General features: G+C 38.8%; 2 protein-coding genes across 3 annotated transcripts; one reads left to right on the top strand and one right to left on the bottom strand.

Moving 5' to 3' along the window:
• The first annotated feature begins 105 nt into the window (after window positions 1–105).
• On the top strand, window positions 106–19,055 carry rhoq (ras homolog family member Q). The gene is made up of 5 exons (XM_084434377.1): window positions 106–612; window positions 1,191–1,249; window positions 13,123–13,287; window positions 18,115–18,210; window positions 18,378–19,055. Exons 1-5 carry the CDS (start codon window positions 471–473, stop codon window positions 18,531–18,533), a joined length of 618 nt encoding a protein of 205 aa, XP_084290503.1. The 5' UTR covers window positions 106–470; the 3' UTR covers window positions 18,534–19,055.
• On the bottom strand, window positions 18,943–26,864 carry pigf (phosphatidylinositol glycan anchor biosynthesis, class F). 2 transcript variants are annotated; one of them, XM_084434376.1, is made up of 7 exons: window positions 26,829–26,864; window positions 26,609–26,718; window positions 26,111–26,360; window positions 25,208–25,299; window positions 25,018–25,134; window positions 23,233–23,341; window positions 18,943–19,399 (listed from the first exon to the last, which is right to left on the bottom strand). In XM_084434376.1, exons 3-7 carry the CDS (start codon window positions 26,336–26,338, stop codon window positions 19,286–19,288), a joined length of 660 nt encoding a protein of 219 aa, XP_084290502.1. In that variant the 5' UTR covers window positions 26,339–26,360; window positions 26,609–26,718; window positions 26,829–26,864; the 3' UTR covers window positions 18,943–19,285. The 2 variants fall into 2 exon arrangements, with proteins under 2 accessions (XP_084290502.1, XP_084290501.1); XM_084434375.1 differs by lacking the exon at window positions 26,829–26,864 and having other exon boundaries at window positions 26,609–26,821.
• Between the last annotated feature and the right edge of the window lie 17 nt (window positions 26,865–26,881).

Here is a 26,881-nt window from a genome sequence, read left to right as displayed (position 1 = left end):
GACTGGTAGGCTATATGTTTAATCATGGCTTGATTCAGACATAATAACCTATTTTTATAGTTGATCCCTTGATCCAGAGTTATTACCCCGCCTATGTCTCTAGTCAATCCGCGTTGGGCTCAAGAGTCAGAGGAGGTGATACTGGTGTTGGAAAGTAGGGAAAGTGGGACAGCGGAGAGGGCGTATAGTGTTGTGCACGCGCTTTTCAGGTTGATGTCTTTACAACGCGAAAGTTATCGCTTGCTTCCATCTCGCTGGAGCGGCACGCGCTCGGCGTGTGCCAGTATTTAAAGGGGGAACACCTCAGTCAGTGCCAAATTTGTGAAGCGGGGTGAGGAAATGGCATTTCAGCTGTTTTTGCAGACCGAGCGCGGCGCTGCTGCTGGCGGTTACGCCTAACGGGAGCTCTAATAAAGCGGGATATATCTCTAGCAGATGAAGATGGTGAATTCAAGCGTTTTATTATCGTCATGGCAAACGGAACCGGCAGCATCATGTTGAAATGCGTGGTTGTCGGCGACGGCGCCGTTGGAAAAACTTGTCTACTGATGAGCTATGCCAACGACGCCTTTCCAGAGGAATATGTGCCCACTGTTTTTGATCATTATGCAGGTAAATATACCAGCGTGTTACTGGGTCATAATGAACATTAATCAATATTTCAGTGTGTATTTGATATATAAATGTATTTAACGTTTATTTAGTGGTATTTACAAGACCTCGAAGTCACTTGCATTGTGTTGCGCTTGTGTTTCTATAATGGAAACCACCTGTGGGCTGAGGATGCAACTGGTGCACATCTGCATCCTTACGGCACGATTCATTACGTTTCCCTTGATCAGAAATAAATACAAACCTATTTACTTTCTTCTTCATTTGATTAGAAGTAAATAAAACCAAACTGAGTGCGTCTTTCACTTGATGAGAAATTAATAATAAAAGAAATTTGCATCCCTCTTTTACCTGAACAGACATAAATAAAACCAAACTGAGTAGGCCTATCTATTTCACTCGATCATAAATAAAACAAATTTGCATTCCTCTTTCACCTGATTAGAAATTAACATCGATTTGCATTCTTCTTTAACTTGTTCAAAGATCAACAGAGAAAACAAAGAAACAGCCTTTTTCTTTAATCAAAATGAAAGCTTCATCATATTTAAAATAATAATTTGTGATTTTGTTTTCAGTGAGTGTGACCGTTGGGGGAAAACAGTACCTGCTGGGGCTGTATGACACTGCAGGACAGGTAGGGTTAAACCATTCTTCTCTCATTGGCCCTGAGGCTTTTTCATTAGCAATAGTAACTCGATCAATACAGGCAAAGTACATGGTGGCCTGTTCAAATCAACTCCATTCAGAGTCTTTTTGGCATCATATGCATCTGATTTAAAGGGATCATTCCTCCAGAAATATATTCTGTCATCATTTACTCACTCTCATGTCGTTCCAAACCCGTATTACCTAATTTCTTTTATGGAACAAAAAAAGATGATGTCAGTCAGGCTGGCAGTCTCAGTCGTATTCGTCATATGGAAACGGATGAAATTCTGTCTGTCTCCTTTTGTGCTCGAAAGAAGAAAGTCATATGGTTTTGGAACAAGATAAGTGTGAGGGTTAGATTACAGAATTTTCATTTTTGAGATGAACGGTCCCTTTCATCACCAAACTCAACAGGTGAACACACACTGGTGACTCTCAGAGGAAAGATCAACATGTAAAGCTGTGGGAATGAAACAGAAATCTGAAATCTTTACTTCCTCTGTTTTTGTGTCTTAACCAAGATGTTGAAAGTGATCATTGAAAAAAGATCTTAAGTTGCCATATGGCCTTTGACAATTGTTCTCCAAGGTGGTCTAGTCTAAAGAAATAAGTATCTGGAGTTTTAGCAGTATAAATGGACATTTTAAAACCTGTATCCTGAAAGGCAAAGGCTTTGCCTAAATCTCATACTCTCAATCTTTTGAATAACCAACTACTTCACAAAAAGAATGTTTTATATAGTGTGAATGTCTGTCCGGACGAATTACATTCATCATGTTGTCTTTGTCATGATAGTTCAGTTGCATCGCTTCACTTCCATTCACAAAGCCTCTTAGCCTCATGGGATAGTAAAGTTTCCATTGGATGCACACTTCAGAATCTCACTGGAAGTAGTCGGCCACACGGATCATTTTTGACTACTAGCCTATTTTATGAATAATTCTGGCAACTCTTTTCCCATCCTGTTTTTTTGCCACTACAGTAGTAGGGAAGTATGCTTATTTGAATGCAGCCTATGTCCATGTCTAGAATTTAACTTTTAAGTATATGTGACCCTGGATCACAAAACCAGACGTAAGTCGCACAGGTATATTTGTGGCAATTGCCAACAATACAGTACATTGTATGGGTCAAAATGATAGATTTTTCTTTTATGCCAAAAATCATTAGAATATTAAGTAAAGATCATGTTCCATGAAGATATTTTGTACATTTCCTACCATAAATATATATAAAAAATATATTTTTGTGAGTGAATGCAGCACAATTACGAACATTAATGGACAACTTTTAAGGCGATTTTCTCAATGTTTCTATTTTTTTGCACCCTCAGATTCCAGATTTTCAAATACTTTTCAAACCATACATCAATGGAAAGCTTATTTATTCAGTTTCAGATGATGTATGAATCTCAATTTCAAAAAATGTACCCATGTGACTGGTTTTGTGGTCCAGGGTCACATGTGTTGTGTGTCAGGCTGTCTAACTGAAGTTGTTTCCACAACAGTGCACTATGTGTCGGTATGCATGAATACCAAGCACCTTGCTGTAAATGTAGATTGAACTCTAAGCCTGATGCCTTCTCGCCCAGGGCCAATAATTCAGAAGCTTGAACTGTTAAAAGCTGAATATCTCATAGTATTTGATGATCTCTGATGAATGATTTATTTACTTTTGATTCCATGTCTTGTGAAACTTTCTTTGCCATTCTACAATTAAATAAGCATCAGACAATTTCGTTTGAACAGTTGAAGATGACTGATTTAAATTAATTTTGCCATGTACTCATATTTTTTCATGCTGTTTTAATGCTGATCAAACAGACAAAATTATGGCCAGGACTTAGCAAGGATATACCAAATCCATGAGATAAAATCCACTTTAAAGCTCTTAAACAGTGGAGTAGTGCATCTGATTCAACTGGCTTTTTTCCATTGAGTGTCATCTTTTAAAAAGACAAAAAAAATGTGAGTGGTGGGCCAGATGTGTAGAAGTGTCACTGGGGGCCAAGTGGAGGGGTTTAGTTTTGAAGCAGTTCAAACACAGAAAACCCTTCCCACATGCAGCCTCTCTCAACAGCTGGCACCAGTTAGTACCGTACAGAAACCATGACCGATCACTTGATCAAGAGGATTCATTTAGCTGAAGAACAGGAAAGAGGGTTAAATGTAAAGCTGATGTTCAGGACAGACTTAAAGAAATCCAAAAATCATTTAATCACTCTCATGTCTTTTGAAACCTTTGCTGAACAAAAAAAAAAAAAAAAGTTTATGGTGCCACAGCCAAGCTGATTTTTTTTCCACACAACGAAACCAAATGGTAACCATCAAGCAGGATTTTGAGTTAATAACTTAAATTTCAGTTTGTCTCTCACACAAACCTATCATGGCTTTGTAGAGCATGAGTCATATGGACTACTTTTATGATTATTTATGGTCCTCTGAAACTTTCCCAAATTCCATTTTAATGGTTTAATAAAATTTGAATACTCAAACTCCATGTCTAATCAATTGAACTAATAAAACTTTAACAGTTTAATAAAAAAAATAAAATAATAATAGGGCCTGATAAATAACTTATTTTGTGCTGTCTGTTTAAAAAAAACTTGCGTTGGAATTTGCATGCTTGAGTATATGTGTAGTAAACGAAACTGCGGCACTCATTTACAGAGACACGCAGAACATGCAGACTTCAGATTTAAGTAGCAGTCTTTTTGCGCTTTAATATTCAAACTCGCTAGCTCATGTTGCCATTTGACTAAATGTACAGCCCTACTTTTGATTTATTCATCCAAAAGTTCTGGTACCATTCTGTGTTTTGCTGTAAATTAAACTTTTATGAGTGGATTCTGTGATTCATTTGACGTTTTCTGCATATCGGAAATCATAGGGCCCTATACCTTCTGCACATGTCCAGGATTGATTGAGCAACACACACACACACACACACACACACACACACACACACACACACACACACACACACACACACACACACACACACACACACACACACACACACACACACACACACACACACACACAACAAGGTGCATGAAGAAAGATCAAAACCTTCACTGATCACATCCACATTACATTCCACTAAAATGTCATGTACTTTTGGGGCCAGTATTTATATTACTATCTATGTAACTATATCAGAAAAAAATAGTGTGTGCGTGTCTTTTAGTTGCCAAACATTTTAGTTCTTTGATCCTGAAATGTTTGAAAGTAATAAAATGCCTTCTGCAGAGCAGTGTTTGAAAGATCTAATTAGCTGTTTATAATTTTAAGGCCAGTTTACACTGCACCAACAGACAGCAAAAGACACTTCATCGGGTTTTGTCAGATAAGTGTGCGTTACGCCTATTGCCTTTGGTCGGCTCTCATTTTCTCCGATAAAAAATTTTAATCGCCGTTTGTTGGGTCTTGGAATGTCTGAGAAGTGACGTGCTGTAATCTGGTGACTGACGGTGTCTGTTGGCGCAGTGTGAATTGGCTTTTAGGCATCTCAAATCTATAATTAGTTTTTTCCAGCAGTATTATTGTGCACTTGACTACAATATTCCAATTTATATATTCCATAAACATTCTGTTCTGCGTTGACTAGATAAAAGACCTCATCAGAATTCCCTTTGTATGACAAAGGGTAACTTGCCCTTCTCAGACGTGTGTGTCAATGAGTGTGTGCTCCATATAGCCATGTATTTTAAACCTCACTGGGAGGAGTGAAAGGAGAGTTTTCTGGCACACTTTATGCAGTGAATAAATGGTAGCAATATTGGAAGAATGTTCATTCTGTTTTAGCTGTTAAAAATAGTTTCAAGCAAGATAAGCAGATACATGTCAGTTGGATGTCTTCACAGGCTCTCCGTCTGATTGGTCCTGACATGCTAATGGCCTCAGGAGGAGTCAGAGAGTAAGCTGGATAGTGTCAGTTAAGGGGCAAACTCTTAGATGTTGACATCTCTCTCACAGCTCCGTCTCAACCATCTAATCCTGATCTTTCGTCCTCTTCTCTCAGTCCTTCACCTTTTTCTTTATTCTCTTGGGTGATGTTTTAACAGGGCGTTGAGTTGACAGGTTCTTGATAAGATTCAGAGAGGGAACTGGGGCCCCAGATGTGAAGCACAGCTGCAGTCTGCATTGCTTTTTCAATCCCACCCCAGTGTATGTGACTGCCTTTTGCCCTTTCTGGGGCTCGGTCTACCTCATGACCAACCAGATAACCAGAAGGGATTTTAAACCATACAATTTTTAATACTTTTGAAGTGCTCACATAATATGTTCCCTTTATTCGCAACTGCTTTGAATTCTAGTCTATTTCTGGGATGAAAGAAGGACATTTGAGTTTGAGCCACACACAAACACACATATTTATGTCTTTTATTAGTGGAGACAGGACTGAAAAAGCACACAAATTGCACTGAATGAAATTTTGACTTTTGATAATTACTTTTATGTTGGGACTGATACTCTTGTAGGCAAGCACCAAAGTCTTGAACTTGATGCAAGCCGTAACTGGAAGCCAGTGCAGACTGCAGAGAGATAAATGGGGTGTGATGTGGGCTCTCTGGGTTCATTGTTTAGGTATGTTTAGTTAACTATACACTTTATGTATATGTAAGTTCTAGAATTTTGCAGAATTGTAGGTAGAGGCATGTTTTACCATGCCTAGGTTGGAATTTCAAGAGTAAATCAGAACAGTATAAAAGCTAAAGCAGTAGTGTAATTGCAGAAAAGAGAAAAGGATCATTCGTAATCATTATGAAAAAATTGCTCACAGAAGTGACCATTACTTGAAGATTGTAATGGTCTCAGAAGATTAGGTAAAAGTTTGAAGCATTCCACCACAGCGGTTCAGAGAGAGTGAAGGTTCTTGTTATTGAGTGTGTGGATCATTGTGATGGTACCATCAGGTATGGCTTATTCATTGACTTCAAAGGAAAGTGGTAAGTAGGAGGATGCAGTCCCAGAGTCAGTCATTAGCCGTGTTTCCGCTGTCGGGCCAAAAGCGGGCGTGCTAGTGCGTGCCAGGGCCAGTCGCGTTTCCACTTGTCACTTCCAGGGCTTGATCGAGCCTCGTCGGGGTTTCCTTGGGGCCAACGGCCAGGGTTTTCTGGCCCGCCGAATACCTTGGTCCAAAGCGGGTGTAGCGTGTCAAATATGTGCTTCCACTTGCACAACACTGTTACACGGGCCAGCTCGGGCTAGAGGAGTGGTTACGAACAGAGGCGGGGTTTACCTGAGTCTGGAGACGGCAGCGCCGGATGATTCTGTCAGCATTAAAGACTTTTCAAATAATTTACCTCAAAACTCACTTTCATGTTTGAATGCCTTCTGTTTGCGATCCGATGTGGATTCTGATCACCGTATAAGGTAGAAATATTTATACGCGATGCAAAAGACTATGCACGCTAACCATTACCATAGTAAACATAGTAGCCTAAATATGAACGCATGAAGAAATCAGACAAATCATAATGGCCATCACAATCATGTTTTTAATTTATCTGTCAGTAGCCTACGTCTCGTCTATTTATCAACTTTTTTTTCAGGAGCTTCCTCTGTTTCTCTGTCTGAAAATATAACTAGGCTACTGGGAGAGAGTGCTAAAGCTCCTTGGGTTGTAATTTTGGTGGCATATTTGTGGAAATTATCATTCTTTCTAAATGTAAATATGTCATGTAACTACCAAATAAACAGAAACAGCCTCGACTGAATAAGTAGGCTAAGTGTGTCCTCTTTCTTTTATGAAATAGACCTAACGGAAAACCACTTTATTTCTGTGTGACACAAATGAATTCATTATGATCAATGTATCCCTTTTTATTGTAAACCTGTGGTAAAACATCGATGCTTGGGTTTTAAATATTCAAGTAAACAACAAAAATGCCAGCAAACGGTCGCTTTTATCATGTTTGTTTTGCGATCACGCTGTTTCCAGTGATTTCTTTTTGATTAGTTTTCTGCTAAAACTTCCATTTGTTGGTGAAAAGATGGGTTAGTGTGACGTTGTTCCTGAGAGGCGTGTTTTAGTGAAGCGCTGCAGAGCTTCTGGCCCGACAGTGGAAATGCAGCAGATTTTGGACTCTGTGCTACAGGCCCGGGGGTTTTAGTCCGGCACGGCCCGTTTAAAGCCCTGGCTCGCACAGGCCCAACAGTGGAAATGCGACTAAAAATGGCTGCGCATGGTCAGAGCCATGAATTTGATGTTTGCAGTTACAGGGAGCCAATGGAGTGAGACCAAGCACTCTTCCACATCTTCCACATTATGGATCATAGCTGCAGTGCAGACCGATGCCAATAAGGTCACTGATATTGTATCTATCCCTACAGACCACATTTGCTCCCACCTGTAATTGTTTTTTTTTTTTTTTTTTTTTTTTTTACTTGGTGGTTGTCCCAGGTGCAGGAAACCACCTCTGAAGCACCTGCCTAGAGTCTGATTTAACTCCTGGAGGAAGTGTGAAAGGAAAGACCTGACTGAGCTTCATCTGGGCTGAGTAATCCGCCTGTGTGTGTGTTTATTTGCTGTACCGCACAGCAAGCTTCAATTAATCTGAGTAAACACAGCCATGAATTATTCTCTTTGGAATGGATAACGGCAGAGGAGCCTCTTTCTTTCTTTCGTTCTTCATTTCCTTCCCTTCCTCAAGTCCCCTTCTTTCTGAATATAAAACTTTCTGTGGAAAATCACCCAACCATTACATTCCCACTTTTATTCTTCAACTTGCATAAGTGGGCCTCGTGGGTAATTTTAGCTTGCTGATTTTTCATTCTCTCTCTCTCTCGCTCTCTCTCTCTCTCTCTCTCTCTCTCTCTGATTCCTGTTGTCTTATGTAAGGAATGAGGTGCTAACAGCAAAGAGACTATCAACTGCAGATTGACCCACTTATGTCACCACAGCAAATCCATACAGATAAACATAACACACATTCACATACTTACTATACAGAAGATTGACAGACAAAGATGGACCTCAGAATTTATGGTCTGTCACTCACACATGTACATTGAGGTTAAATCTGATTGAATTGGGAGTACAGGAAGACATGCATACATGCAGTAAACGGAGAGCAGAGGGGCTCTTGAGATAAATGTTTTATAGGAAAAGCAGTGTAAAAACACTTTCCCCATCTCTCTGTACCATATTGGTCTCTCACTTTCTCTGTGGGAATCTTACAGCAACACTGTACAGTCAGACAGATTGGAATCTGATCTGAAAGTCAAGGGCTGAGGGAAGAGAAAAGGGCAAGGCAATTGCAATCTGAGTGATGGATGGATGGATGCTTGCTTTGTTAGCCCAATGTTGTAAATTGTGCTGCAATAAAACCAGACACAATCAACACTGTACGGTTGGAACACCGAACAGTATAGCATATATTACTATAGATGCTGACTGATGCTGATATAAAACATATATTATACAATATATAGAGTAGTAATATACCAGATGCATTAAAGGGATACTTCAGGATTTAGCATTAAGCTTTGTATTAGTAGAAAACCTGTAGTATTTTCGAATTATCGTGCTTTCCACCCTCATATCCCCCTGAGACGAGAGATTTGGAAAAAATCATTTTTTGGGATTTTTTGGCCGGAGGCTAAAGACTACAGCCAGTAGTAGGGGCTGTCCTGCATGTTTTCAACCCGCCCATAGAGGGTGGGATCATACTCACAGAATGTACACATAGTGTCAGCCATCTTTTTTTGGAAGCTAAGCTAGCAGGCTCTTGTTCTGTGGAGAAAGCTGAGTAGTAGGGGTTACCATCCTCTTTTTCCCGGACATGTCCGGCCGTCGAGATCGTCCAAAATGTCCGGGATTCGGCTTTTGCTTTCTGCAGTCGCCATTCATTGTTTACATGCACACCTTTTGTTTCAGTCTAACTGAATTCATTCCGATTGGTGAATCTGAATGTAGTGTTTACATGAACGCTAAACAAGTGATCGGCTGATGTGCGTTTAACATTGCTAAGAAAATTCCCGCTCCTCCGTGAGAGATACGGGACCGGTGCGTCTCACAGGTGTCGCTCATTAGTAGGGCTAATCATGCCACCGTTCTCCCACGGTCCTCAGTCTCGTCCTGCTCGCCACAGTTAACATAATGAATGGCGACTGTAGAACGCAAAAGCTGAATCCCGGACATTTTGTTTCTGCTGTTATGATTTTAATATAATGATAACAGCAGAAACAACTTGAAATACTCCGTCATTTATGGTCATACAGGTAAGAGTAAGACATCATTTGAAACTGTAAAGTTTTTTTATTTGTGTACTCACAATTAAAATGAAACATTGTGCTTTTGTAAAGTAAAGAAGAAGAAAAAAAACCAGGATGCCATTTTCAGCCGTCCCGGTTTCATTTCCATGAAGTCACAAAAATTAATTGAAACTCTGCGTATAGCCTACTAGCAAGCTCTTGCATGCCATCTGAACTCTTGTTTTGGATTGGTGCATGATCGTCTCTTCTTCTTCAGCTCTTTTTCCGGTTGAGGCGGTTAACAAACAGCGTTGCATTACCGTGCATGCCCCCTTCTGGATTGGAGTGTGGATCGCCTGTGACCGACTGTATTCGTCGTCTGACTGTATGCACCGAACCGTGACGGTTCGGGACAAATACATGACCATTACAACTGCTAGTGACTAGGCATCTCATTACAGATGACAAACAGCTGATAGTCCTCCTCCATCCCATATCAGATATGCTTTTGTAAGAAGCAAAGAATAGAAAAGGGACAGAAGCAGTTGTCTTTTACAGTACTATGTGTGGAGGAGAAGCTGTGCACAATTGACTGTATTGTCACTGTACTCATACTCCAGGATAAATGTGTGCATTCAGAGGCTGTCTGTTGTCAGTGGTATCAGCTGGAGGGAGAGATTTATGGTAATGATGGAAGCAGAGAAGGGTGTTTCCAGGTTCACCGCATTCGACTGCTGTCTTGCTTTTTTTCAATCCATTTCCCTCAGCTCCCGAAAGAGCAGGGCACTCGCGTACACACAGGTATACGCGCACACACATACATTTTCCCTAGAAATGTCACATATTTCATTATTAACTCTGGATCATGATAAGCCGTCACAGGGCGTTTTCAAGGGAATGAAGCACTAATGTAAAAACCTATTTAATCGACTGCTTTTCACAGGCAACAATCAAAATGTATTTAGCTTCATTACAAGCCAGCAGTCTGTTTCATCTCAACTGACTTTTGATGCTACAGTAGAAACCTATGTAGTGAAAACTACTCAAAATATGAGTCAAACCTGAGCCATTGAAAAAGACCGCTGCTAAGTTGATTAAATGGCTGCAGTTTTAAAGGTCCTGGCGTACACCCAACACTGCACATTTTTGAATTTCTCTCTTATCTGACACACCCATCTGGGGGCTTGTAGTCTTTACTCACAAGCAGATGAGTTGAATCAGGTGTGTTTGATTTGTGCAGAGCTGGGGGTACTCCAGGATCTGATGTCATAAACATTTCAATACCCTGTGCAATAAACTAACAAAGTTTCATATTTTATTACTACTCCCAGTTCTCTCCCGCAGCAACAGGCATTATAATTGTAAAAATAATGAATTTCCACTCATCCCGCCATTTTTTTTTTTTTGGACAGCAGGTAGTAGTTTGATCCAGTGTTGTCTTCTTCAACCAGATTGGGCTTTTTGAACAAAAAGATTGCAGTTCTGTTTGGTGCTGCTAGTGGCTTGGAAATGACACATTTCTCCTTTACGTTAGTAGCATCTCTATATTTCATTAGCGACTCCCAACATGGACGTAAACTTGTGTTAAATGTGTGTTCTCTGGTGGTAGCTGGAGATATGCAGGAGACGTGGGTGGATGATGTGTTGGCTTATTCTACATTCAGTTTTGGCAAAGGCCAGCTGTAAATAATACCATCCCTCCCACCCTACCCCCTGTAGAATGTTTGAACAGGCCAAAGGATGGGCAGCGAGTGTATTTATAACGCAGTCGGCCCACAGGGGCAACACACACTGACACAACAGTCTCACTTACACCACAGATGCACCTGCTCAACTTTGTTTTGTCAGGTTATGTTGCAACAAATCCTGATTTGTCAGGGACAGGACGATCTCCCCACAGCAGTAGCAAACCGTTTCGGTTGTAATTCTTAAGGTTATATATTGCAGGTTCATATCTCTGCCACAGAACAGCACGTTTGGCCTTGAAACATTGACAGTTGCAAGTAAAAACAGAAGGTTTATATCGCTCGCCAATCTTCTTGATGGATGAGCGACTGTCTGGCTGTGTTGTGTGTTCTGAGTGAGTGCGTATTTGACATCGCTAAAAGTGAGCTTTCCCCCAGTGTCCTACGTCCTACCCTAAAGCTGAGGTTAAATGTACCATTGCTCAGTGAAATTTTGTGGCCGAAATCCAGTAATTCTAATAGGAATCCATGCGATATGGTGTTTCACGTGAGGGTAAAAATGAATCCCCACACAGATTTCGTTTGTGTTTAAGTTGGTCCCACGAATTCGCCACATTGACCAACAGAAAGCTGAAAGTGACTTCTGTGTGAGCTGTGCTTTATCCATCTCTACACTATTAACAATAGACAGTGAACGGCCTCAAAATTTCACTAAGATTTCTCTAATATGACCGCACATAAAGGCTTATGCAACCCTGAACTCCAAGTTACAGAAACTCGCAGAAGTACTTTCACTCGCAATCTTAAGTCGGCAGTTGTTAGTAACGTCCCTCGCGGTTCAGATGCAAAGGTGCTCCTACAGTAGATGAGAGACGTCATGGTAAATTAAACTCTGAAGCCACATTTCTGAGGTTTCATTTCTGGAAGCTCAAGACTGTTCCTGAGTGGTGCCTGTTGCAAATGATACGTTTGTACTGCAACGCATGGCCAGAGGCACATGCTGTTACAGTTTAGACACACTCTCGTTAGAAAGAATAACCATGGATGATTGCGCGCACACACACACACACACACACACATGTCTGGTTCACTATCTTTGTGGGGACTCTCCATAGACGTAATGGTTTTTATACCGTACAAACTGTATATTCTGTCCCCTTACACTAACCCTACCCCTAAACCTACCCATCACAGGAAACATTCTGCATTTTTACTTTCTCAAAACAACTCATCCTGTGAGATTTATAAGCCTTTTGAAAAGTGGGGACCGCTGGCTGGTCCCCACAATGTAGGTGATCTCAGGTTTTACTATTCTTATGGGGACATTTGGTCCCCACAATGTAATATAAACAAGGGCACACATACACACACACACACACACACACACACACACACACACACACACACACACACACACACACACACACACACACACACACACACACACACACACACACACACACACACACACACACGGAAAAAAACAAGCTCCCAAAAATATCAGTCACATGCCCCCTGTAAATCCAGGCTTATCTGTTGTAGTGTCTGGGGTTTCTGGTTTCCAGAGGACATGTCGATGTCTCTGGGCTGTTTAAATGGACGAATGAGGAGATGGAGGAAATGCTGTTGAGTGAAATATGGATTTATGAGTCACGAGTCATAATCTAAATCATATTAATCTCTGCTCGATCATTAGGGTCAGCGGGTCATTTCTGGTTGCTGCTTAAGTGATTGCTGATAATGTTCCAATGTAGAGCATTTGTGGACTCTGATTCAATACAGTGGTGAATGCTATTAGTTAAGATTTGTGGAGAAGGAAATTATTACACTGTATTCAAAGTGAATTCATATTAGGGTATTTTACTGAAGTAAATGTTTCAGAACTTTTGATGCTTTTTTTTAAAACCATTGTTGACTTATGAACAGTAGAAGGCTCTGTGCTTGTTTTTACCCAGTGTCCTCTGGTCTGACAGGAGGACTATGATCGCCTGCGACCCCTGTCCTACCCCATGACAGATGTCTTCCTCATTTGCTTCTCCGTGGTGAATCCGGCCAGCTTCCAGAACGTAAGAGAGGAGTGGGTCCCTGAGCTGCAGGAGTACGCGCCCAACGTCCCTTACCTGCTCATCGGCACTCAGGTTTACACACTTTGCTACACAAACGGCACAATATTATTCAGTATACTGTCTTCTTTTTGTAATTGTATGTGAAACGGTGCACAAATTTGTAACAAAAACATTCGAAAGACTAGGATGCTACAGTGTTGCTATATTGGTGTCCTGTCCAGTTATCATCTTGACCCAAGTTTAAATCCCGTCTGACAAGCGCGCTTCCCAATAACACATCCCGCAATGAATACACATTCGTTCAGTAGGTGAAGAGTAGGCGGTCTTTAGTGGCTGTTCGAACGCATTCAACCACATGAGCGTTTCCACTCCGAAAGCAATCCGATTGAATGCGCTTTCGACTACCTCTGCAAGTGGTCGAAAGTGGACAAACTCAAAACATTTTATACCCCGTTTCCACCTGTATTTAGCGTCGTCCAAAAAACGCATCTTAATACCAGATGGAAACAGGGCCTTATGTAAAGCAATATATTATATAGCAAGTCTCAAGTGCCTGATTTATTTATTTTTTGGTCGCAGATGTAATTATATTATCACCTGACTCTTTATAGAAATTTGGATATATGTCAAACTTTATCCGCATACATATAGTGCACTCGCTTGCTATAGCAGGGCGATATATACTATATAGCATATCTAAACTGATTGATTGCAAAATGTAAACTATATTATCGCCCCGTTCTAATCTGCTAAATACAAAGGCATGAATATGATTCTTATGAATATCATGATTTTCTGTATTGTGAAAAGCGCTATATAAATAATTTTGACTTGACTTGGTACGATATTATAGGATGCACTGATAATTAAAATCTGATACCAATAAACCTTCTTATTGGAATTCTTCATTCTAAAGAATTTTGTCTAAATAAATGTATAATACAACACCTAAAAACAAAAAATAATGATTTTAAAATGATACAAGTGAATTTCAGCATCACAAAACTGTAATGTATAGTACAGTATAAAAATGCATATATTTTTGAGATTTGCTGAACATTTAACAATGTTATTAGATTATTTTTTTTCAAAGATGAACTTTTTTCATTTTAAAATGGATGGTAAAAGGACATCTAAACAAGCAATGCACAATTATTAAATATTAATTATCTATAGGTTATATTGTGCATCCCTAGTATACTATTCCAAAGATTGCAGAAACACATTAATTGTCTGGTTTTGTTCATTTTGTGTTGACTGTCAGAATTACGGATGCTACAGATATTTATGATCTGTGAGAATGCATTGTAGTTGTGTGGTTATATTTGTGGTAATATTATGGATTGAACATAATGAATTGTGTCCTATCGTAAAAGGTTCGGTCATCAAGTGTTCATGACATATGGTCGATGAAATTGTTCAAACGGCTTATTATGATTGTGTTGGTGATTACTATATCCCATGTATGTGTGTTGAGAGTGAGGGTTTGTCATCAGCCCTAGTCCTGTCAGGTCATATTTATTGCTGTGTGTTCCATTCACGTCTTAATCAAACCACAGAAGTGAGATGAATACAGAATACAGCGCAATCGATACGAAAGGGGGCCAGAGAGAGTCATGGGAACAAGGACCCTGAACCAGGGCTACATGAGTAATTGAAATAAATCTGAAATCGTAATATAATTTAGTGAGCTGTATCAAATCACAAAGGCTGTGATTTGATTAAATAAATATATGCGCTGCATGTTTCAGAATGACATGGGCAGCTCATTATGCAACACGTACCAACAGTCTTCTCATAATAAAGGGAAGCTTTAAAGGATTAGTTCACCCCAAAATGAAAATTTCCTAATAATTAACTCACCCCAATGCCATCCAAGATATCCATGTCTTTCTTTTCTCAGTGGGAGAGAAATTATGTTTTTTGAGGAAAACATTTCTGGATTTTTCTTCTAACAATGGACTTCATTGGTTACCATCGTTTTTAAGTCCAAATCAATGCAGTTTCAAAAGTCTTTGAAGTGTTTAAATGGGCTGTACGCGATCACAGCTGAAGAAGAGGTTGTTATCTAGCGAAACGATAGGTCATTTTCCCCAAAAAATTCAAATTTATTGACTTTTTACCTTCAATAGTGTGGATTGAGCTGATCAACAAACGGACAGGGAACTACGTCAACACGCTGAAAGGTCACGCCGGCGCCGGCAATACTATTTGAACTACTTTTCATATTCATCAGAATGTTATTCATATACTATTCATATTCATATTCACTGAATACTATTACTATATATATAATAGCAAACAATACTGTTTGAACTATCCTCCAACGTACGGTCGCATTGTAAACAGTGGGGCGGTACTTCTGCCGGCGCCGGCGTGACCTTTCAACGTAGTTCCCTGTCCGTTTGTTGATCAGCTCAATTCGAACTATTGAAGGTAAAAAGTCTATAAATTATTTTTTAAAATGTGAGCATGACCTATCGTTTCGCTAGATAACAACCTCTTCTTCAGCTGTGATCGCGTACAGCTCGTTTAAACACTTCAAAGACTTTTGAAACTGCATTGATTTGGACTTAAAAACGATGGTAACCAATGAAGTCCATTGTTATAGGAAAAATCCAGAAATGTTTTCCTCAAAAAACATAATTTCTCTCCCACTGAGGAAAGAAAGACATGGATATCTTGGATGGCATTGGGGTGAGTAAATTATTAGGAAATTTTCATTTTGGGGTGAACTAATCCTATAAGAGTTAAAAGTTTAATGTTTGAAAATGAATAAATTAGGACTGCCATAAATATTAGTATTGTAATTTTACAGTTGTAATTTAAAATTAAATTATTATATTCTGCTTAAATACTTTTTTTTTTTTTTTGAAATGTTGAGTAATATTTCTTATTTTAAGTGTTTTTTATTTATATATATATATATATATATATATATATATATATATATATATATATATATATATATATATATATATATATATATATATATTTATTTATTTTTTGGTTCTCCTACTACTACTACTACTACTACTACTACTACTACTACTAATAATAATAATAATAATAATAATAATAATAATAATTATTATTATAATTATCTATCCATATTGATCCAAAAAATTGCAATTCGATTATTATTATTTTTTTTCCTATATCATGCAACCTTCATGATGAAGGCCCTGTCCCAAATGGCGCACTTCATGCGGACTTTCGGTCTCGTGGACTTGAATTGCGCGTGCTCGCTGAGTCTACGAGTCCGTAGGCTGTCCCATTCAGCATTTTACCGCTCTGAAGTGTGCTCAGCAGCGCCCCCTTTGTGCCCTTGATGCGGTCTTCCGCGAAGCCCGCATAGAAGCAGGCTTCACGCACTTTAACTACCCAGGAATCCTTGCGAAAGGCCAATCAGACAACAGATGGGAGGAGATTTCACTCGCGGATAATTGTTGACATGGCTGAGAAGAAAATATTACGGTTTTTATGACCTAAATGTACATTTTATCAGTGGTTACCTACAGTTTATACAAACATTAAGGTAATCGACCAGTGGTTGATGTCTCAAACATAATAATAGCGCGTTTAATAATACGATCGCATTATGATTCATTAAATAAATAATGGCAGGGCTTTACTGAGTCATATGTAAACATAGTATGAATATTGAAACCTGTAAATTCATCTGAAACTCATGCACATTTTCATTATGTTTTAAAATTGCAATCTTAGTTCAAATGGAACATTATGTATTATTATGTACAACTGTATACATCATTTAAATAAGCATGGTGTATCTATTGTCTAATGCCCAGGTGATATGCACAATATCAAAATATAGAACTGTAAAATTAGGCTGTGTAGTTGACATGGAGATAAGACGTTGGAGCGCAAAAAATGTGATTTCTCCTGTCCAACAACAACCAGGCCTGTATTTCTGTCAGTAAGGTTATTTTTCACTCTGATTTCTCTGAAAATAAAAAGCTAGATGATATATTAAACTTTTTCTGTACGATGGGTAAATATCATATTCACAAAGCAAGATACCTTAAATTCAAACCTAGTTGCAAATTTTTTGCTTATGATTTACAGTTATTCTTCACTTCAAAAAATCCCCTCCAATAAAAGAGCTTCGAAAATATCCTGTATTATAGAATAAGTTTTATATAAATTGTAAAAATATGTTATTTACTGTTATTATTTACTTTCATTTTCTCTGTATCCCCACATGTTCATGTTCATTGTTTTGTATTATTTCCATTGTAATGCAAAAAAAAAAAAAACAGCCCGTTATTTCCGGTGTGCTGATCAAGTCTGTCCCAAAAATACCTCTCAATGCGCCCTCGTGGACTCGCGCCAAGGGCCCTATAGGTCTGCACTACATGACGTCACCAAAGTGTGGACTCTGAGGAAGTCCACAAGTCCGGAGTGTGCCATTTGGGACAGGGCCGAAGAGAGCCATTCATGAGCTTTACTTCTGCTGATAACCAACCAATGAACATTGACATATTTAAAGGAAACCTTTACATTTGTGTTCCATGTGTCTAACTGGAAGATGTGAAGGAAGTGCAACGCTGTGTAGTGGTTTCGCTAATACCTCAGTGGATGTATGGAGAGCATTTTTTTTTTTTTTGTGGAGAGTAGCTGGCAAACACTCAAACTTAGATGAAGTGGAATTTTAATTAGAAACAGGGAAGGCGGAGACCCTCCTAGACCACTGCGGTGGTACTTTTTAGGTGAAAGGGGAAGTCTGTAGACGCATGCCACCATCTGGTCTTGGGTTGAATTTCCTGGAGCCTTCTGCTCTAAAAACAATCTCATTCACCGTCCTTGTACAGTTTAACCCCTCACGTTGAGCCTACTTAACTGTTTCTCTCTCTCCGTCTACTTTTTTGGCTGTAGATTGACCTACGGGATGACCCCAAAACTATTGCCAAGCTGAACGATGTTAAGGAGAAGCCCATTGTGACAGAACAGGGCCAGAAGCTAGCAAAGGAGGTGAGGGGAAAATTATACTTCCTATTTCTCAAGTTTAAAATAATACTGAAACTTTGTAGCGAGAGAACTCAGACATGGGTCAAAGGGAAAGTGAAAAGAACAGCACATTGTCGTGATTTGAACAGTGCATGTCTAAAATTATGTCTTAATTTTCTATGCATTTCCAGATTGGTGCCTGCTGTTATGTTGAATGCTCAGCACTGACACAGAAAGGTCTGAAAACTGTGTTCGACGAGGCCATTATAGCCATTCTGGCGCCGAAGAAAGGCACGCTCAGGCGAAGACTGGGCCCACGCTGCATCAACTGCTGCCTCATCACATGATACACCAGCTCAGGGGCGTCCAAGTGAAAGAACGCAAGGCCTGATGGTGACCAATTGACAACCATCCAGATTACAATCTGACTTCTGAACTAAAGGAACGAGAACCAATGGACGCTGTGAAATATGAATGATGGTGCTGTACAGTCCAAGTTATGGGCAAATGACAAAAAGACACATTCTTCAGGGAGAAATGACACAAGAACACTAATCTTTGAGATGGGATACAAGGAAAACAACAAAATGATTTGCTGAACGTACAAGCACAGAGAATAGACGATGAAAGAAATGTAAAGATGTCCGAGACACCCTTTTTAATGGCTAAGAACAATCGAACTGTATTTCCGTGTCTGGCTCAGCGAGCACGAGTACGAAACCCAGACAAGCCTAAACAGCACAACCAAACCCTTCGTTCATTTACAGAAGTAAGACTTTATTTAACTTCAAGAAGGGAAACTTGGCATCTCAATTTGGGTTGCAAAACAGTTGCTTTTTACAAAATGTCTCAAAACAGAACTGGCTTTATATACAAGAAGGAAGAGAGGAATTATCAAATAAATATACTGCCATTATGAGCATACAACAAATTAAATATCTATTCTACAAAAAAAAAAATTTGATTTGTATTGTTGTAAATGTGACCTCCAGAGTCATTTTCTTTGATTTGGAGCACGCACTGCAGTCGTTTTTGACTCGAGCCTGGATCTTTTTCTCTGTCAAGTTTCTGGTGGCCTGTGAGTGTGTCCTTCGTTTCCTCACTTAAGCTTGTAGGTGAGCTGTTTGCGATGCCAGTGGATCCAGACAGGGGCAGCGACAAGGCCAGTCAGAAATCCAGTAGTTGCCCCGAGGGTACAGGAAATGGGCCAAACCTGCACAGAGGAGCCACAAAAACGAAGAGATCAAAACTGTCATATTGCAGGAGCACAAGTGACTGACCGCAAATTCTACAGATTCACTGTGGTGTTTTACCAACCAAATTTTTTGTATTTGAGACTGCTTTCTTCCTTTCTTTTTTTAACATAGTTTTGAGCGTTACGTATTGGTGGCCTTGCCGCTCAGGTCTGTGCCGACTGCTTTGCATTTTGAATTTTTGCTTCATATGATCAAGTTGATCTTCTTTTTAATGAATTTCCTGCAGTCCATGCAAATATGTGGAGTGGTCCGAGTGGTCTTTAAAGCTTCCAGCACATTGTGAGCAAAAAAAAAAAAGCCTTTATAAATAGTAGATATATGGAATGCAAATCTAAAAATCAAAAGGCACAATGGTTTTATGAGTGCACCTAATTCAAGATTAAAACCTTGCTGTTGATGCCAAATGTGCAGTGGATATACAAAATGTAAATTGAATGACTTGCCGCAATATGCTTACTGACTATAAAAAAGTTTTTCTAATATTTTGTCTCTTTTGTTTTTAGTCTGGTTGCTTCATATAGATTTTAATACCTTATTTCAGTCTAGCACATAAAACATTTTAAAATATGCAATTCTTTTTCTGTTATATTAACTTGAAGAAAAATAATACTATTATAATACTTAAATGACAAAATATTTTAACAGAAAACTACACTCACCTAAAGGATTATTAGGAACACCAAACTAATACTGTGTTTGACCCCCTTTCGCCTTCAGAACTGCCTTAAATCTACGTGGCATTGATTCAACAAGGTGCTGAAAGCATTCTTTAGAAATGTTGGCCCATATTGATAGGATAGCATCTTGCAGTTGATGGAGATTTGTGGGATGCACATCCAGGGCACGAAGCTCCCGTTCCACCACATCCCAAAGATGCTCTATTGGGTTGAGATCTGGTGACTGTGGGGGCCATTTTAGGACAGTGAACTCATTGTCATGTTCAAGAAACCAATTTGAAATGATTCGAGCTTTGTGACATGGTGCATTATCCTGCTGGAAGTAGCCATCAGAGGATGGGTACATGGTGGTCATAAAGGGATGGACATGGTCAGAAACAATGCTCAGGTAGGCCGTGGCATTTAAACGATGCCCAATTGGCACTAAGGGGCCTAAAGTGTGCCAAGAAAACATCCCCCACACCATTACACCACCACCACCAGCCTGCACAGTGGTAACAAGGCATGATGGATCCATGTTCTCATTCTGTTTACGCCAAATTCTGACTCTACCATCTGAATGTCTCAACAGAAATCGAGACTCATCAGACCAGGCAACATTTTTCCAGTCTTCAACTGTCCAATTTTGGTGAGCTCGTGCAAATTGTAGCCTCTTTTTCCTATTTGTAGTGGAGATGAGTGGTACCTGGTGGGGTCTTCTGCTGTTGTAGCCCATCCGCCTCAAGGTTGTGTGTGTTGTGGCTTCACAAATGCTTTGCTGCATACCTCGGTTGTAACGAGTGGTTATTTCAGTCAAAGTTGCTCTTCTATCAGCTTGAATCAGTCGGCCCATTCTCCTCTGACCTCTAGCATCAACAAGGCATTTTCGCCCACAGGACTGCCGCATACTGGATGTTTTTCCCTTTTCACACCATTCTTTGTAAACCCTAGAAATGGTTGTGCGTGAAAATTCCAGTAACTGAGCAGATTGTGAAATACTCAGACCGGCCCGTCTGGCACCGACAACCATGCCACGCTCAAAATTGCTTAAATCACCTTTCATTCCCATTCTGACATTCAGTTTGGAGTTCAGGAGATTGTCTTGACCAGGACCACACCCCTAAATGCATTGAAGCAACTGCCATGTGATTGGTTGATTAGATAATTGCATTAATGAGAAATTGAACAGGTGTTCCTAATAATCCTTTAGGTGAGTGTATAGACACTACCATTAAAAAGTTTTAATGTTTTTGAAAAGTCTCTTATGCTCACCAAGGCTGCATTTATTTAATCAAAAATATGGTAAAACAGTAATATTGTGAAATATTATTACTATTTAAAATAACTTGTTTCTATTTTTATTATATTTTAAAATGTAATTCATTCCTGTATTACAAAGCTGACTTTTCAGCATCATTAATCCAGTCTTCAGAGTCACATGATCCTTCACAAATCATTCTAATATAATGATTTGGAGCTCAAGGAACATTTCTTGTTGTCAGTGTCAAAGTTTTGTTGTTTTTTGTCGTTGTGGGAAACCACAATTAATTTTGTGATTCTTTATGTATAGAAAGTTCAAAAGAATAGCATTCATATGAAATAGAACTTACTTGTCGATTTCGATCAGTTTAATGAATCCTTTTTAAATAGAAGCATTCATTTCCCAGTTGACCATGAACCTTTTGAACAGTGTGTGTGTGTATATTAATATTTTAAAACGCACACGTTTGTTTCACTATATTAGTGAGGACACTGCATAGACTTCCAACGATTTTATATCAGGCTAATATTCTTTATGACCTAACCCAAACGCTACCTTATAAGCCTTTTTAACTAGTAAGGACCAATAAAATGTCCTCACTAGTCACAAAAAAAGTAACTATATAAGTGAGAAAATTTGGCCCTCACAAGTATAGCCAAGTATGTTCACATAACGCACGTATATGAAAAATAGCAACAAAATATTTGATAAACACTATCCATCCTTTTCTTATCCTCTTCTGTCTTTTTACAGAGTGAGATTTCTTCCATTCATACATGGTCCCTTCATAAATGACTGAAGATATGAAGAGTGACTCAGAATTAAAAAAATGTCAGCAAGATTGATTATTCAATTATCTCAAGACTATTATGATATGGGTTGCAATATATAGTGTCATGGCAATGAGAAGGAGCGAGTCTGTGCGAAAAGCATCAGTATTCAACCACCCCAGAGTTTCTCATTAGCTCACAATCCCATCATCTTGTGTTTAGGAATCATCAGCGAGTCTACGTCAACCTCACTCCCCTCCCTACAGCTTCCTCACTCCCGTAATGAGTCAGTCTCATCTCTCTGGCCTCGTCTAGACATCTGTGTGTATAGAGCGTGTCAGAAAGCACACATGGGAGACTTCAGCGTGACATTTTGAGGGCAAAACGAGGGCAAACACTGGCCTCTGATCAATGTCTGTACAACACATGAATAATTGAAGTACCAGCACAGTCCTTCTATGCCAACAAAACCTGTTTATGGCTGTCCTGCACGATTGGTTGAGGAATGTCTATGTTGTCTAAAAAGGCTCTAAGTGTTAACAACACATTATCTGTTTTCTATTTGACAATGATCTTTAGTATAATCCAATACTGAGATAAATGTCCTTTAATAAAGATATAGATGTGATTGTGGTATAAAAGAAAGCAAGTTTCATTTGTCTGCATACATTTTTTTAAAAATGTTTTTATGGTTTTTGCCCATTTCATAAAAATCAATAGGGTTTGTTTATCAATGGGGGATTATTTTATCTGCAATAATTGCATGAATTATAAATAGACAGCATAAACATAAGTAAAGCAAAACCAAAATATATTACAAAGCAAAATGATTTCTCTGGCATGTTCCTCCTTTCTCAATTTTAAAACAAGGAACCCTGTACTGCAATTCTGCTGCAACGGCAGAAATCTGCTTTCTGCACTGAGCATAACTATGTATTATAGCACTCATTAAGCGACAAAGTTTGCAGTGGCTTTTGCTTTACTAGCCAAATTTAATGGAGAGTCACATGAAATCATCAGGGGGCATTAATTGCTAAATGACATATTTCTTTTGAAATGACTGGAATTTCTGAGACCAGTTGCAATAGTGTCATCACACTAACCTGCCATGGTCTGTCCCAGTCGAGAGGAATGGGGAAAGCTCCCAGCCAGGCCCCAATCACACTACAGCCAGTGGTAATCTGAAGAGAGGTGTCCCACACTGACATCGCCCTGAAAATGACACATGCTTCATCATAACATTGCTGCTATTGCTAACAAATGAAAATGAATAAAGCTGAAACGTTGCTCATGAATACAGCAAACTAACCATGTATCAAAAGAAGCAGTGTTTATATGAACATAAGTTTGGGGTCAGTACGTTTCTTTGTTTTGTTTTTTTTAAAGAAATTAATACTTTTATTCAAGCAAGCATGCATTAAATTGATCAGAAGTGAGATTAAAGACTTTTATGTTGTTCCAAAAATTAAATATTTCAAATAAATGCTGTTTTTTTTTTTTTAAGCCATCAATGAATCTTGAAAAAAAAATGGTTTCATGGTGTTCAGAAAAATATTAAGCAGCACAGCTGTTTTCAACACTTATAACAATAAGAAATGTTTTTTAAGCACCAAATCATCATATTAAAATGATTTCTGAAGGATCAGTGACACTGAAGAGTATACTGAAAATTCAGATTTGCCATCACATGAATAAATTACATTTTAAAATAGTTTTCAAACAGTTATTTTATATTGTAAAAATATTTCACAACATTAAGGTTTTACTGTATCTTTTGATCAAATAAATACAAGCTTGGTGAACTTAAGAGACTTCTTTTGAAAACTTTAAAATCTTACCAACCCTAAACTTTTGAACAGTAAAAAAAATACCATATGTAGGTTATAAAATATGAGGCTTTTTGGCTTTTATACAGTGTAGTAATGTAGGATACAAGAGGACTATGAATGTTCGCTGAAAACAGACACAACTGCATATTTACATCTGAGAGATAGATTTCCTGCAGCGTTTAAGCAGAGATACTGCAGCTGTACAAACACACAGTATCTCTTGACTATCATACCATTGGAACCTCACTAAATTATAGTACAAACGTTCAGTGGTCTTGTTTCAAAACACTTCAGTCAATGTGAAGCTTTAGTTAATTTAAGCTAAAATGTTACAGAGAAGCTTTAACGATATTATTAATTAAAGCTGCAGTCCGTAACTTTTGGCGCTCTAACTGTTAATAAACAGAACCGCATGCGTTTGCGGAAGAATATTGTAGCCGGAACTACTTCTCTCTGTTTATGTCTATGACGAGTCACGCAGGTACTGGGCTACTCCGCAGCACGTACGACCAGAACCAGTCTAAAATAGTCTGAATATAAACACTTATTATATGTGTACCGTAGTGATTCAGGATAAGAAAAAAACAAGGTTTGGAAAATGGATTCATGATATACTCGCTCATTATATACATTTTGTACATTTTGAACACCAAAAAAAGTTACGGAATGCAGATTTAAACGCTAAATTATATACAATTAGAAAATGGGAAAGGACTAGACCCAGCTCATGCCCCAACCTGCAGGATTTCCTCTGAGAGCATTAAGCCACACTCAACTCTGGTTGCTCAAAATGGGGATTGAAGCATTGTGATTGCCATTTCAAAATGGTTTTGCATCATTTACTTTTATATTGAAGGCGTTCATCCTACAATAATCCCTTATCTGTGAAACTCAATGAGATCTGTTGCACCCATTTGTCAAAGTTGGTCAAGGTCTCCATCTAGTGGATTACAGCCACTGAAACAATAACACAAACTGCTCAGCAAAGCCTCTTCCACACCGTAAACGGAGCAAGTAGTGATTCAAGTGGTTTATGTAGACAGTTTATCCTGCATTTACCCATCTCTGCTGAAAACCCGGATCCATGCCTGTACATTAGGGCCCAGTATGCAGAGACATCTCAATGTTGTGAGTGTGGACAGCAGCACGGCCAGAGAAAACGTCTCCAGGGCAGACCTACAACATGACATGTGACTTATACATCTGGTATTTCACATTTCTGGACACAAAACAAACATGTAATACTTACTCGAGCAGAGGTGCGCCGTACATTACCACCACAGAATGAAAAAAGAGGCATGACAGTAGAAAGTACAGACAGGATCTGGACAATCTGTTGATCTGTGAATGAAATAACAAATTAAACTTTAGTCACCATGAAATCAAAAATGACATCTCTTGTTTTTATGGAATATTGCAGTATTTATTATAAATGATTTATCCATGCACATCTTTTTTCATTTTTTATTGCAGCGTCATCTCTTCTCTTCTCTGATGACGTGTTTACTGGTGTGAGGGCAATCCAATCTATTCCCAATGGACAAAATCAAGTCCCGCCCAACATTTTTTTCTTGTTCAAGAAGCCGTTTCACTCTTATATACCGGTACATCACAATAGAGTGGTGCAGGGATGATGTCAAAACCCAGAAGAATAATTCGCCACTGGTTCCCTCAAGATTTTCCTATAGGGTTTTTTTAATTTATGAGTAAAATAAGGTCTGTGGAAAACATAAGTTGACAATAATTGGACATTTTGTTCTAATACGTACCACACACTCAAAGCAACCGAACGTAACATATTGATAACGCAAATTTTGAAGCTGTTACGTTCCTATTAAGTACCTAGATAAGAAAATTTGGAGTTTGAGTGTAATTTTTTGTTGTAGAATAAACCGTCCAAGTATCGTCATCTTATGTTTACCACAGACATTATTTTACTCATAAATTGAAAAACTCCATTATAAAAACCCATAGGAAAATCTTGAGGGAACCAGATGCGAATTAATCTTCCGGGTTTTGACATCATCCCTGCACCACCTTATAGGGAAGAAAACGCTATCGCAATTTCTGTTTTATGCTGACTTTAATGCTCATTTTATTTAGTCATCAATTATGTTTGCATATCATTGGAGAACGTTCTGCCCATCTCTACCTTGTAGCTCAATGTGTTTTTCTTTGTTGGTGGGCTGATGCCAAGAAGCCAAAACACTGCAATGGTGACCACAGCAACAGATCCAGCCACACAATACAGCCAAACCATGTGGGTCCCATAAACAGAGAAGTTTTCCAAAAACACAGCAGGCATCACAGTTGCCATGAAGATGGAGGAGGCAATAATGGCATGAGCGGATGCCATGCCCCTGATCTCAACATCCCACATTATGGAAGTTAAATGGAGGTACCTGTTAAAGAATAATGAAAGTAAATTAATGGGATGAATGAACAATTGCAAAAGAAATGTTAAAGCCATTTGCGTGTCTTTCAAAATATTTCATATAAGGTCAAAGAAAGGACACGAAAGACAGATAAGAGTCCAACGTGATAATGAGACTGGCAATAAAAGCATAATTTCCAGGAAATGTTAGAAAAGCAAGGACACTATTGCATACAACTAAAACGAGCAGTTAATTCAATGATTAATTCAACTTACTTTGAAGTAAAGACTGACCAGTGGAGTGTTGTGCCTTCCTGCCCTGGTTGTAACTTATATATCCAATAAATTAACTTCTAAACTAATGGATCACCAGATTCCTCCAGCACCTGAACAATTTGAACAAATTCAAGTTTTACCTTTCTAGAATGAATGCCAGTAAGACTGCAAAAAAAATGTGAACAGTTTATTTACAAAGCATGACTCCCGTGTAACTTACTTCCGGGAAAATGAAGTCACCAACAATCAAAAACATACCAAAAAAAATACTAC

The sequence above is a fragment of the Rutilus rutilus genome (genome assembly GCF_951802725.1).
Source record: "Rutilus rutilus genome assembly, chromosome: 16".
NCBI lineage: Eukaryota > Metazoa > Chordata > Actinopteri > Cypriniformes > Leuciscidae > Rutilus > Rutilus rutilus.
This window is presented reverse-complemented; position numbering and strand designations above follow the sequence as displayed.